This window comes from Lampetra planeri, chromosome 1 (assembly GCF_965212315.1).
Source record: "Lampetra planeri chromosome 1, kcLamPlan1.2.h2, whole genome shotgun sequence".
Taxonomy (NCBI): Eukaryota; Metazoa; Chordata; class Hyperoartia; order Petromyzontiformes; family Petromyzontidae; genus Lampetra; species Lampetra planeri.
Genome location: NC_136107.1, coordinates 34,976,541 through 34,989,068, shown reverse-complemented (window position 1 = coordinate 34,989,068; position 12,528 = coordinate 34,976,541). Strand labels below are relative to the sequence as shown.

Below are 12,528 nucleotides of genomic sequence, written 5' to 3'. Positions count from 1 at the left end.
GAGGCTGAGTCAACCTCGTAGAGAGCCAGGACCTGTTCAGATAATCGTCACCGGTGTTGGCTGCGATCGGGAATCTAACTCGGACAACGACCAACAAAGACAAAGATCTCCCGTATAGCCTTAACATACTGTAGGGGCAAGTGCTGTTAGCGAACACCTATGAAGGCCGAAACGGTACACGAGGCGGTGGGTGGCCAGTACCACGCCCGACCGCCTTTGTCTCCCCAGTGGCGATGTTTACACACCGCACCAGGTACTCATTTGAGGCTGAGTCGTCCTCGGGGAGGCCCAGGACCGGTTCAGATAATCGTCACTGGTGTTGGCCGTGAGCGGGAATCAAACCCGGGTTGCCGGGTTCATTACGCGGCGCGCTAACCGCTACACCACCGCTCCCCAACACAACCACTACCACGCGCACTCCATCAGCCCCCACCACCATCGTCACATCCACCACCGCTACCGCGCCCGTCTGGCACTCCAGTCGACCGTCTGACAACCGTGGCTCGACCCCTGCACGGCGCCCTGGCACGGCATCCCGGCACGGCTCGGTTGTGCGGTGGAAAAGCGGCGTCGGGGTCTCACCGCGTCGGCGCTCTGGCAGAGGAAATGCAACCCGGCCGCCGAGCCGGCTGCGAGCGCCATGGAGAGGAGCCAGGTGGGCGCGCGGGCCAGCAGCCGGCGGCTCCAGCGTGCCCGTGGGCTGCCCAGATTCCGGCGCGCCCCCTCGGCAAGCACCTCCTGGGGGGGCAGGTGGAGGGTGGGGAGGAGGGAGCGAACAAGGGGCAGGCAACGCAACGCAACGCGGCTTGCATTCGTGAACTATCTTGTGCGCCCGCCTGTTTCTGGCCTGGCAGAGGGGCGGTGGTGACGTCACCGTCACTTAGTGACGATTGGCAGGTATTGGTATTGGTTTCCGTGGGGAGCGGTAGTGTGGTGGTTGGCAAGCTGGGCGACGAGCCCGTCGACCCGATTTCGATTTCTGCTCATGGCCAACACCAGTTATCAGAACCGGTCCTGGGCTTCCACACTGTCAACTCAGCCTAAAATGCATACCTGGTGTGGTGTGTAAACATCACCACAGTGGAGACAAAGACAGCCGGGTGTGGTGTTGTCCACCCAGCCTGCCACGTGCCATGTTGGCTTTCATAGGTGCTCGCTAACAGCGCCCTAACAGTCCATTAAAGGCGATATGGAAAATATTTTTCTTTGTTTCTGTATGGAGTGATGGCAGAGTGATGTATAAAGCCTGGCGACACATTAAGGAAGCTCTGATCACCCTGAATTGACCTCTGATCACCTTGAGTTGACCTCTGACCACCTTGAGTTGACCTCTGATCACCTTGAGTTGACCTCTGACCACCTTGAGTTGACTTCTGGCAACCTTGAGTTGACCTCTGGTCACCATGAGTCGAGCTCTGACCACCTTGAGTTGACCTCTGGTCACCATGAGTCGAGCTCTGACCACCATGAATTGACCTCTGACCACCTTGAGTTGACCTCTGACCACCTTGAGTTGGCCTCTGACCACCTTGAGTTGACCTCTGACCACCTTGAGTTGACTTATGGCAACCTTGAGTTGACCTCTGGTCACCATGAGTGGAGCTCTGACCACCTTGAATTGACCTCTGACCACCTTGAATTGACCTTTGACCACCTTGAATTGACCTCTGACCACCTTGAGTTGACCCCTGGCAACCTTGAGTTGACCTCTGGTCACCATGAGTCGAGCTCTGCTCACCTTGAGGAAGGTGCCGATGTTGCGGCGGGTCACGTGCACGGCCCTGCTGCTCGTCAGCGCGAAGTCCCAGCCGGTGAACACCTTGCGCGAGTAGAAGCCGATCTCACCGCCACGCAGGTAGTTCTCGCTGAACGACCGGCCCAGCCTGGGGGTCACACGGACGCACGCTGGCGAGGTGACCCCAGGTGCCGGTGGGACCACACCCACAACAAGACTTCAGGTTTCCCGGATTTACGGGTGCCCCTTTTTCGTGCCACTATCAAGACGATGAACAAAAATGACAGGCTTTACCCTTTTCCAGCAAAAGATATAGGAGGTGTAAAGATATTCAAACGCCAAATAGATCTGAATTGTATTCACCAGGTAACGCCCACTGAGCTAGGAGTACTTTTTGTAAGTGACCTGGCCACACATGATGATAGCTCATCATCGACGTGGCTGATATCATCATCGCACGTCGCAATTTAATGCAAAACCAGAGGCGGACCCGGGGTAAAATCAATGAGGCCACCACGGGGAGACAGAACACGCGAACTCCAAATATACAACAGGCATCATCGGGAGTGGGGATCAAACCCACGACCTCCTGCATACTAGGCGAGGGAGATAACATCTCTAACTCAGATCGCCGGGTGTGTAGCGTAATTCGCTAACCACTACGCCGCCGCTCCCCACTCGCATGACTTACAAAAAGATGAAGACCCCCCCGAATAGTCTCAACATTCTGTTGGGGAAAACTCTATTAGCAAGTTCATTCAAGATTTGAAGTTTTCGTGACTGCAAGGATACATACTCTTTGGTTCTTTCGGTAAAGTAACGTAGGTAAAAAAATTAAAATAAATTAAATCACGACGTTTCGGACGCAACACAAGCGTCCATCATCAGGTGCGAGAACCACAGCAAAAACAGTTGCTGAAGTAGGCAGTAGTTGCCTAAATTTAGATTTAAAGCTTTCGTGACTGCAGGGATTCATATTATTGGTTATTTCGGTAAAGTCACGTAGAAGGGAAACAATAAAATAATACAAATATAAAACAATAAAAATTCTCACGACGTTTCGACTGCAACACAAGCAATCATCATCAGGTGTGAAATCCACAGCAAGAAACATTTTCTTGCTGTGGAATGTTTCTTACCGTGGATTTCACACCTGATGATGATTGCTTGTGTTGCAGTCGAAACGTCGTGGTAATTTTTACTGATTTATATTCATATTATTTTATTATTTCCCTTCTACGTGACTTTACCGAAAGAACCAAGAATATAGTAGTTGCCTACTTCGGCAACTGTTTTTTGCCAGCTATTAGCGAGCACCTACGAAGGCCGGAACGGCACACAAAGGGGAGTGTTGTGCAGGCACGACTGCCGCACGCTCACGCATGCGCACGGCTCCCGCGCAACATCCTCACCAGAACAGCAGCACGAACACGCACGTGAGCAGGTACGCCACCATCGTGAAGAGGTACGCGAGCTGCATGTTGTAGGAGGGGTCCTCCGTCCGCGGCGCCGGGGACCCCTGGGGCCCCGTCGCGTTGGCTGCCGGGGCCTCCTCGCCACCGCTCGTCCACCAGCTCAGCGTCTCGTTGGAGTAGAATCCGTAGTAGAAGGAGCTGTGGGTGAAAGCGCCCTGCCCCCCCCCCCCACACCAAACAAGAGCCCCGCAAAATAATCACACGGGGAAACCAAAGCATCATCACCATTGTCATCATCCTTCCACCGCACCTTCAATGAGCACGGTCGGTCTATGTACGGTGCGAAAGAAGTCCAACATACGTGTAGACTGTTGTAATATTTCTTGGTGTAATGGTTGCTGTTGTACCGGTTGTTGTTATAATGGTTGCTGTTGTACTGGTTGTTGTTACAATGATTGCTGTTGTACTGGTTGCTTTTATAATGATTGCTGTTGTACTGGTTGTTATAATGGTTGCTGTTGTACTGGTTGTTGTTGTAATGATTGCTGTTGTACTGGTTGGTGTTGTAATGATTGCTGTTGTACTGATCAGGGAACCTGACCACCTTAATTAATGTAAGACATCCTCTTGGGCTTTCACTATGCAAGTTCCACTGTGCAAGATCTGAGACTCTATTAAACTATTTAAAATTTTACGAGGTAAGGCCCACTTGAGTCATACAGTCGTCCCTCGGTTGAGGTTTTCAATCCGTTCCAATGAAAGCTACTGTGAACCGAAATAACTGTTAATCGAATATAGGAATTACATGGGCATGCAAGAGAGCCGTTTCCACTGCCAAAACAGAAAACGTGATGTAAACCAAGTCAGTCGAAGTCAAAATGCTCATGAATGAGCGTCACCGATTGGGCGAGGCATGCTCAGCCCCACTTACAAGCACTCTGATTGGCCAAAATTGGCGCCCGCGTGCATAACGTAAACGCTATCAAAATGTTTACGTTAGTCGAAACCATGGGGTCCTATAAGAGGTGAAACGTTAACCGAAAAAAATGTTAACCCATGTCACTGTTCAGCAAGGGACTACTGTAAAGCTCTTTTTCATAAGCGACCTGGCCACAATTGATAGCTCAACGAAGTGTCTTAATAGTGGGAATGTATAGCAGCCATATACCCCAAAGGCAATGCTTCTAAATGCAGAGGGAAACCCTTCGTAAAAACCCGGAGGATTTCCCAGAGAACAGACAACAATAAAACCTCACACTCCTCAATAACCTCTTTCAATCTGATCGTCATGGACTCACTGCAGCCCACCACCACGTGAATAATAATAATAATTATAATGTTCAACTTGTAAACGCTGCATCTCCGCTGCCACACAGTATCCCGTCACTCTCTTAGAGAGAGAGAGAAAATGAGCCCGCATTGCCAACAATTTCCCAAGCTCTGCGGTCCACTACATATTAAGGTGTAGAAAACTGAAGCACCTGGAGAGAATCCACCCGTGCAAGGGGGAAATACTCTATCCCATACAGATGGAACAGATGGAGCCCACATTGTTGCTGGATACCGCCTTCTCCTCGCAAGCCAGGGTGTGGCTCCTCTTCAATGCCCACGGAAAGGGAGTTTCATAACATTTGTGTGCAAACCGCAAACCCTCACTGCCTCCACTGTGCCAAATTACAGGCGTGCACTGCCACTGCCCCGAGTGTGCCACCAATATCACACCACCACCAATAACACACCACCACCAATATCACACCACCACCAATATCACACCACCACCAATATCACACCACCACCAATATCACACCACCACCAATAACACACCACCACCAATAACACACCACCACCAATATCACACCACCACCAATAACACACCACCACCATCGTCATCGCATCTCACCGTGCCCGTGAGCAGCTCCAGGCCGGTGAAGGCGACCGGACCGGTCCCATTCCCGCGAGCGGCGTTCTCGCGGGAAACGTTTCCACGGGTCCCGTTGCCACGGGTACTTGTCCCGGCTCCCTCCTCGTCCGCCTGCCCGCCAGCGTCGCCGTGCGCCCGCACGAGGAGCTGCGGCGTGACGAGGAAGGCGGCGAAGAGCACGGTGGCGAGGAGGTTGAAGGCGAGCAGCGTGCGGATGAGCGTGAAGTAGGAGCTCACCCCCGTGCCAAAGCGGCCGCTCACCTCGCGCAGGCTCGTGTGCCACGGGGCGAGGGGCCTCGTCACCAGTGACACGCAGTCCTGGGCAGACTGCACCAGCTGCCACGGAGAAGGGCAGCGAGGGGAGGGCAGCGAAGAGGAGAGACAAGGTGTAAGGCAGCAATGGGCAGCGGCAAGATGGCAGCAAGAGGGCAGCCAGCGGGCAAGGGTGCAGAAAATGGGCAGCAGGGGGTAGGGAAGTTTGTGAGTTTCATGACCGTATTCCCTGGATTATTATTAGATGCTCGGGTAGGTTAAACGCACCCCAAACTTTTGACCTGTGCGAAAACAATGGGTGAAGAGTGCGCAAAGAGGAGCGCACAGATGAAGAGCGAGAACACGAGTTAGCGAGGTCATACTGACCGTCACGAAAAGCAAGTGGCCTTTGGACCATACATGTCGTGGCCAGACAGGGACCGATGCCCCTCCGCTGGCCGAGACTAACGACGGAGCGACAGTCAAAGTCGGGGAAGGGGGGGGCGGCACGACGAAGGAGCGGACGCCCATTGTGGCGATGAGGCGACCTCTCCTTTGTCTGGTGTTGTAACGTTCTGACCCCGTGCCCCTTATTGTACAATCTGTGAAACGACTCCTCCAGTCTACTCAAAGATTCTGATTCCAATTCTGTCCTGCTCCACGCCACCTGCCCCTCTCCACCCCCCCTCCCACCCCTCCCGTGTTGGGCAGCGCCTGGCGGATTGGTGATGGCGCACCGATTGGACGAGGGTCCCCGTCCGCTCCTGCAAGGCTTCCAGTTTGGTGTCGGGGCGGCCCCTCCAAATCGCCGTCTCGGTGATGGCCTGCAGGCGGTACCGGCGCCGCGTCGCCAGCGCCAGCGTCAAGCTGCGCACTGCGTGCAGGCGCTCCGAGGGCGCCAGGAACGCCAGCTGCTTCACCACGCCCGCGTCCACTGGCGCAGGCGGGCAGGCAGGGAGGGAGTAGGAGGAAGGGAACGCGGGAAGATGGGATGGGCGCACGAGGCTTACTCGGGGAAGACGTGAGGGGTACACGGGGGTTACGGGGGACGCAGGGGGAACGTGGGGTCACGGGGCCGTGTGGAGACACGGGGACACGAGGGAGCATGGGTCATGTGGAGGAACGGGACCGCGTGGGAACACCCAGGGGAGCATGGGAACATGAGAGGTATGGGTCAAATGAGCATACGGGTACACACGGGGGGAATGGTAGCACGCATCAGTGCCCCATTGTTCAACGTTTTCAGGATAATAGTGGAATACGACTCGTCGGCAATGACTCTCATAGCCCAGACAACGTGAACAATGAACTGTGAACCCACAAGCTGCCACCGCTCCCTCTGCCCCGCTCACCGGGCGAGCCAATCATTTGGCGAGCTGCTCACCTAGCAACCTGCTCGGTTGGCCGCTCACCCGGCGACCCGTTCACCCGGCGACCCGTTCACCCAGCGACCCGTTCACCTGTGACCCGTTCACCCGGCGAGCCGTTCACCCGGCGAGCTGTTCACCCGGCGACTCGTTCACCCGGCGACCCGTTCACCCGGCGAGCCGCTCACCCGGTGACCCGTTCACCCGGCGACCCGTTTACCCGGTAAACTGTTTACCTGGCGACCCGTTCACCCGCGACCCGTTCACCCGCGACCCGTTCACCCGCGACCCGTTCACCCAGCGACCCGTTCACCCGGCGACCCGTTCACCCGGTGAGCCGCTCACCCAGAGACCCATTCACCCGGCGACACATTCACCCAGCGACCCGCTCACCCGGCGACCCGTTCACCCGGTGAGCCGCTCACCCAGCGACCCATTCACCCAGCGACCTGCTCACCCGGCGAGCCGTTCACCCGGTGAGCCGCTCACCCAGCGACCCATTTACCCGGCGACACATTCACCCAGCGACCCGCTCACCCGGTGACCCGCTCACCCGGCGACCCGTTCACCCGTGACCCGTTCACCCACGACCCGTTCACCCGGCGACCCGTTCACCCGGCGACCCGTTCACCCGGCGAGCCGCTCACCTGCGCTCGGATCGTCGTCTTCCTCGTCAATGGTTCCGTCGACAGAGATTCCAGGGGTGGTGGCCATGCGCAGGAGGGCGCTGCTCGGCTGCGGGAAGCGGAAGATGCGGGCCGAGAGTGGCCCACAGAAGCGTGGGGCCAGGCAGTGAGCCTGCCTGCGCCCTGCGCAGACGGGAAGTCAGCAAGAATAACCATTATACAACAACCAGTATAACAGCAACCAATAAAACAACAACAACCAGTAACAGCAACAATTAAAACAACAGCAACCATCATAACAACAACAACCAGTAGAACAGTATGTATGTTGAACTTCTTTCGCAGAGTAAGTAGCCAACCGTGCTCATCGGAGGTGCGGAGGGAAGGACAAACTAAACACAAAAAGCAGTTCTAAAGAAGTGAGTTTTCAGCAACCATTATAACAACAACAGCCAGAGGAGGGAAATGCGCCCGAGAGAATGCGTGCCGCAGAGATGGCGAATTGAATTCGGCTCGTGTGCCGGAACTCGATAGATCGTTGTATCTTGTGAGTGAAAGACGGCACACAGCCCGTTTGGGGAGGCCTTCATCCAGCAGTAGATAGGTGAAGGCTGCTGTATGATGGCCTTGATGTAATGATGATGCGGTGTTTAAGAATAAGAATGAAATGCATCCGGGAGTATGTCCACTGAGAAAACGGAGCTGTGGCATAACCTCGCGGGCAGGTGGATCGTTACGTCGCTGCGACGTGCGAGGTGGCGGCAGCTTAGGGGGGAGGATTTCATCCGGCAGCGGCCTCACCATGGCAGATGATGATGATGATGAATCGATTACTTAAACCACTGGTGGGGCAAAGTGCAGCCCCTCGTGGTGGCCTGGCCCCAAGTGTATCCAGGGTGGTGCGTGGCGTCAGGATTAGTGCACGAGCACGATTTAAAGCTTTGCTAAGCCCACTGCGGTGAAGGAGGGTCGCCCGTGTGGCCCAATGACTCTCGTCAGAGAGAGCCCGGCAGGGGAACGTGCAGCGATGGGAGGCCACACACCCACGGTGCGGCTGGGCAGCTCGTGGAGGATGCTGTACGGCAGAAAGGCATCTTCCAGCGGCCCGACCTCGGGCAGAGGGAGCAGCGAGGGCGCCCACGCTCCGAACTCCGCCTGCTGGGTCAGGAGGCTCTGCTGCAGGAGCTGCTGCTGCTGTTGCTGCTGATGCAGGTTCAGCAGGACGTTGGGGCGAGCCGAGTGCGATAGAATCCCCGGGGAGCCGCGCGCTTGCAGGCGCAGCAGTCGGGACCGGAATGTGTCGGCCAAACGGGCCTCCCTCTCCAGCGGGGTCTCCCTGTTGAGGGTGCTGGGGGTGTCGGCGGGATGAAGGGGGCCAACGGGGCGAGGGTCGGGGGAGAGTTATGGTGCCCGGGTGAGCGACGGAACCCTGACAAATGTGAGAGGTGTGCCAGACGACTTGATAACCCACATCAGTGTACGTTGATCACCGTGCATTCATAAATGTGCGGTCAACCATTCATTCACGCATCGATTCGTGCATTCATTTATCAATTCGTGCAAACAGTGCCGGATTAAGCTAGTACGGGGCCTGTAGCATATGTTATAAAGGGTCCCTAAATAAAAGAAAAACACGTAAATATTAAAACACAATTTTTTTACTTGCATAGTAAAGTAATTGTATTTTGTCATTTGCTATACAGCCAGATAATACGACAAATCGCTAACTTCAAACACCCAGTCGTTCATAAAAGTTGAAGGCAGTCTAGTACTATAGTAATAGAGCAAGTGCAGAACCACTGAAGCGGAATTGATAGCTTGAAAGCATTTAGCGCGGGGCCCTTGAAAGTGCGGGGCCCGTAGCATTTGCAGCTACTTGTGCTACGAGGATAATCTGGCACCGAGTGCAAACCAAGGTTGGAGAGCTCACGTGAAAGGGTGAGTGGGCTACACGAGCAACAACAACAACAGCATGAGCAGCAGCAGCAGCTGCTGCTGACATTCGCCACTGGTGACGTCACCACGGCGCTTGTGCCAGGCCACGTGCACTCTACTCGCAAAGACAAAGATCCCCCATATAGCCTCAGCAGACTGTTGGGGAAAGTGTTGTGAACGTCGAGCACCTATGAAGGCCGGCACGGCACATGTAGGGGGATGGGAGGCCAGCACCACGCCCGGCCGCCTTTGTCTCCCTCGTGACGATGTTTACACGCCGCACCAGACACTCGTTTTAAGTCTGAGTCGACCTAGGGGAGGCCCAGCACCTGGTTCAGATAATCGTCGCCGGTGTTGGCCGGGTTTCGTAGTGAAGCGCAGCGCTAACCGTTGTACCACCGCTCCCACCACTCTACCAGCAAGCAAAGCAAAAGCTCCCCAGTATAGCCCGTAACAGGCTGTTGGGGCCAAGTGCTGTGAGTGAGTAGCAGGCACCTGTGAAGGCCGGACAAGGAACTACACGAGGGGGGTGGCGTGGCCAGGACCACACGCGTTTTACTTTGTTGCGAAGCCGGTTTTATGTCTTGGTTTGTGCAACAACTGCGGCGTAGACCGCGTGTCTAAATCCGGAAGCCACCTGTAATGGCATCCGAGGGCACGCGCTTTGTGTATAGCGCGTGCAGAAAGGAATGCGCAACACAACACGTGCATGCGAGCTCGGCGAGTCGATGCAAAGAGCACACGCGATGTGATGTCAACGCGGCTCGTGGGCAACGCGCAAAACCGTGGGAGGATGCGGCTACCCCGATGTAGAATAAAATCTTGATTTGAAGCTTTCGTGACTGCAGGAATCCATACTCTTTGGTTCTTTCGGTAAAGTCACGTAGGCATAAAATAAATCACGACGTTTCGGGCGCTTGTGTTGCGCCCGAAACGTCGTCATTTATTTTATTTTATACCGACGTGACTTTACCGAAAGAACCAAAGAGTATGTAAAATAAAATATTCAAGAAAAAAACCTCTACAGCAGCGGTGTGCGTCTGCGGTCATCCAGAACAGGGACCGCGCAACGTACAAACGACCCGCAACACACGAAGGTCTACTACACATCAGGTGCGATGCACAGCACCGCTGCTCCTGACGCCGTCGTCTGTGCTTGGCCACCTCAATGTGACATCGTAGTCGTCGCTCTGCGTCGACAACAGCAGCCGTACGGAAGGAGGTCAGGGGAGGGGGGCTCTATTGACATTGGGGTTGTTTGTGCAATTCCCCTTCAGATAGGACGTTGTCAGACAACGCCACGCCCGCTTGTTTTTCGTCGTTCGTTCACTTCAAGAGAGGCTCATAGAGTCTCAAAAACGCATTTTCAGGAGGGGCCTGCATTGGGATGTTGGGCTGGCGACTGTACACAATTAATACGCGTTTTGACTTCGTGTCGGTTGAAGCTTGCAGAACCATGAGAAACCCACGCCTGGCTGTCCCTTACCAGTGCCCTTATTACAGTACCTTATTACAGCCCAATTTAGACCTCAACGTTCATCCGACAAAGTCCCATCACAAGGGAGAAACACAAACAAATAGACACACTTTCTTTTTTCAACGTCTGTACGCCGCATGGACCTGAAAACTCAATTTCCCTGTACAAGAATTCGGGTAAAACGTTATGGGTTGACAGGCATGGGAATGCCACCACGTATATGATGAGGGGGGGGGGGGGGATAACAGCTCAACAAATTTTCACACCCAACAATCAATCACTCTCTTGTACTCGCGGTCATCTCCTGGCCACCAGCTCGCAGCCCAATTATACAGCACTATAGGCATGCCCATGCACAGCACGAAATAAGTTCACCACGATCAACCGTGGTTAGTTAGCGATATCCAGAGAGATCTGGTGCGTTATTCGGGTTGATTAAGTCGCGAGCAAATCGTCCACGATGTTTATTTGCAAAATATCTTGAACTTTCATCTTCTTGGTTCTTTCGGTAAAGTCACGTAGAAGGGAAAAAAAATAATCAAATAATTATCACGCCGTTTTGGCCACAACGCAAGCAGCCGTCCTCAGGTGAAGAACAGGTCTGTTGGAAAGACAGTGTCTCATTCAGACACTGTCTTTCCGACAGGCCTGTTCTTCACCTGAGGCTGCTTGCGTTGTGGCCGAAACGTCGTGAGAATTATTTTATTATGTTTTATTTTTATTATTTTATTATTTCCCTTCTACGTGACTTTACCGAAAGAACCAAGAAGATGAATCCCTGCAGTCACGAAAGCTTTAAATCGAAATCTTGAACTTTAACAAATACAAGGTAAATATGCAGCCCTGAAATTACTTCTATGAAGAGTCGAGATGCTACTTGGCCTACTCTACCACGCTGGCCTGATGTCTTGGAAGAGGTGGGAGTACCCACACTTCACACCATCACGCGCCCTGTCGTTCACATCGAACCGCGCCGACTCCACGAAGCAGAGGTGGGACAAAGTCATTGTTATGCAAGTCCAAGTCGAGTCGCAAGTCATCAAATTCATGACTCGAGTCTGACTCGAGTCCACATCTCAGAGGTGGGACAAAGTCATTGTTATGCAAGTCCAAGTCGAGTCGCAAGTCATCAAATTCATGACTCGAGTCTGACTCGAGTCCAAGTCACATGACTCGAGTCCACACCTCTGCCACGAAGCCCATCCTCTCTCGGTCTGCGAACTCACCGAAAGTCGAAAGTGAACACGGCAGGCTCGCGCCCAGCTGGTTCAGCCGCCGTCTTCATGCTGATTGTTATACACCGGGTGTGCTTTGTAGGTATGTGTATAAAGACGCGTGTGTGTGTCGTACACTGCTACACGATGAAAAGTCCAGACGTTCAAAGCCTCTTCAAGTGTTGGCACATCGCGTAATTGCGCGCGCCCATAAATAACCTCCGATACGCCGACCCCAGCACCATCATCTGCTGTTGTCTTCTTCGTACGCGCGCAGCCTTATTCCGTAACGTAGCCCCTACCCACCGGCTCTGTGTGTGCACGTAATCACTCCAACATTACGCAGCCGCCCGTCTATTATGTGCAAGTGTACGTGCCTAGCAGGGTTGCAGTGCTTGCGGCCGCGTGCGTGCGCGCGTGCGTGCGCGTGTGTGAAGTATGTGGCGGAGGAAGTCTTCTTCGTTCGCTTTGTGCGCGAGAATGAGGAGGTCGATCCGTGGCCCGGACACTGGAGGCGCTCGCCACTCAACTTGACAGACACGCCTCGTTTCTGAGAAACCCGGAACGCACAGGTACACACAACCCC

The 12,528-nt window shown here is 54.2% G+C and overlaps 1 protein-coding gene across 1 annotated transcript in view; it reads right to left on the bottom strand.

The window, feature by feature from the left end:
- LOC144721696 (transmembrane channel-like protein 6) overlaps positions 1 to 12,528 on the bottom strand; it is a 23,047-nt gene extending 10,519 nt beyond the window's left edge. The window contains exons 1-8 of the mRNA XM_078599548.1: positions 11,955 to 12,528; positions 8,360 to 8,664; positions 7,338 to 7,499; positions 6,061 to 6,257; positions 5,051 to 5,407; positions 3,148 to 3,365; positions 1,739 to 1,883; positions 583 to 738 (exon numbers count right to left, since the gene is read on the bottom strand). Coding sequence (XP_078455674.1) covers positions 583 to 738; positions 1,739 to 1,883; positions 3,148 to 3,365; positions 5,051 to 5,407; positions 6,061 to 6,257; positions 7,338 to 7,499; positions 8,360 to 8,664; positions 11,955 to 12,013 — 1,599 coding nt within the window. The 5' untranslated portion in view covers positions 12,014 to 12,528. The remainder of the gene's footprint in view (positions 1 to 582; positions 739 to 1,738; positions 1,884 to 3,147; positions 3,366 to 5,050; positions 5,408 to 6,060; positions 6,258 to 7,337; positions 7,500 to 8,359; positions 8,665 to 11,954) is intronic.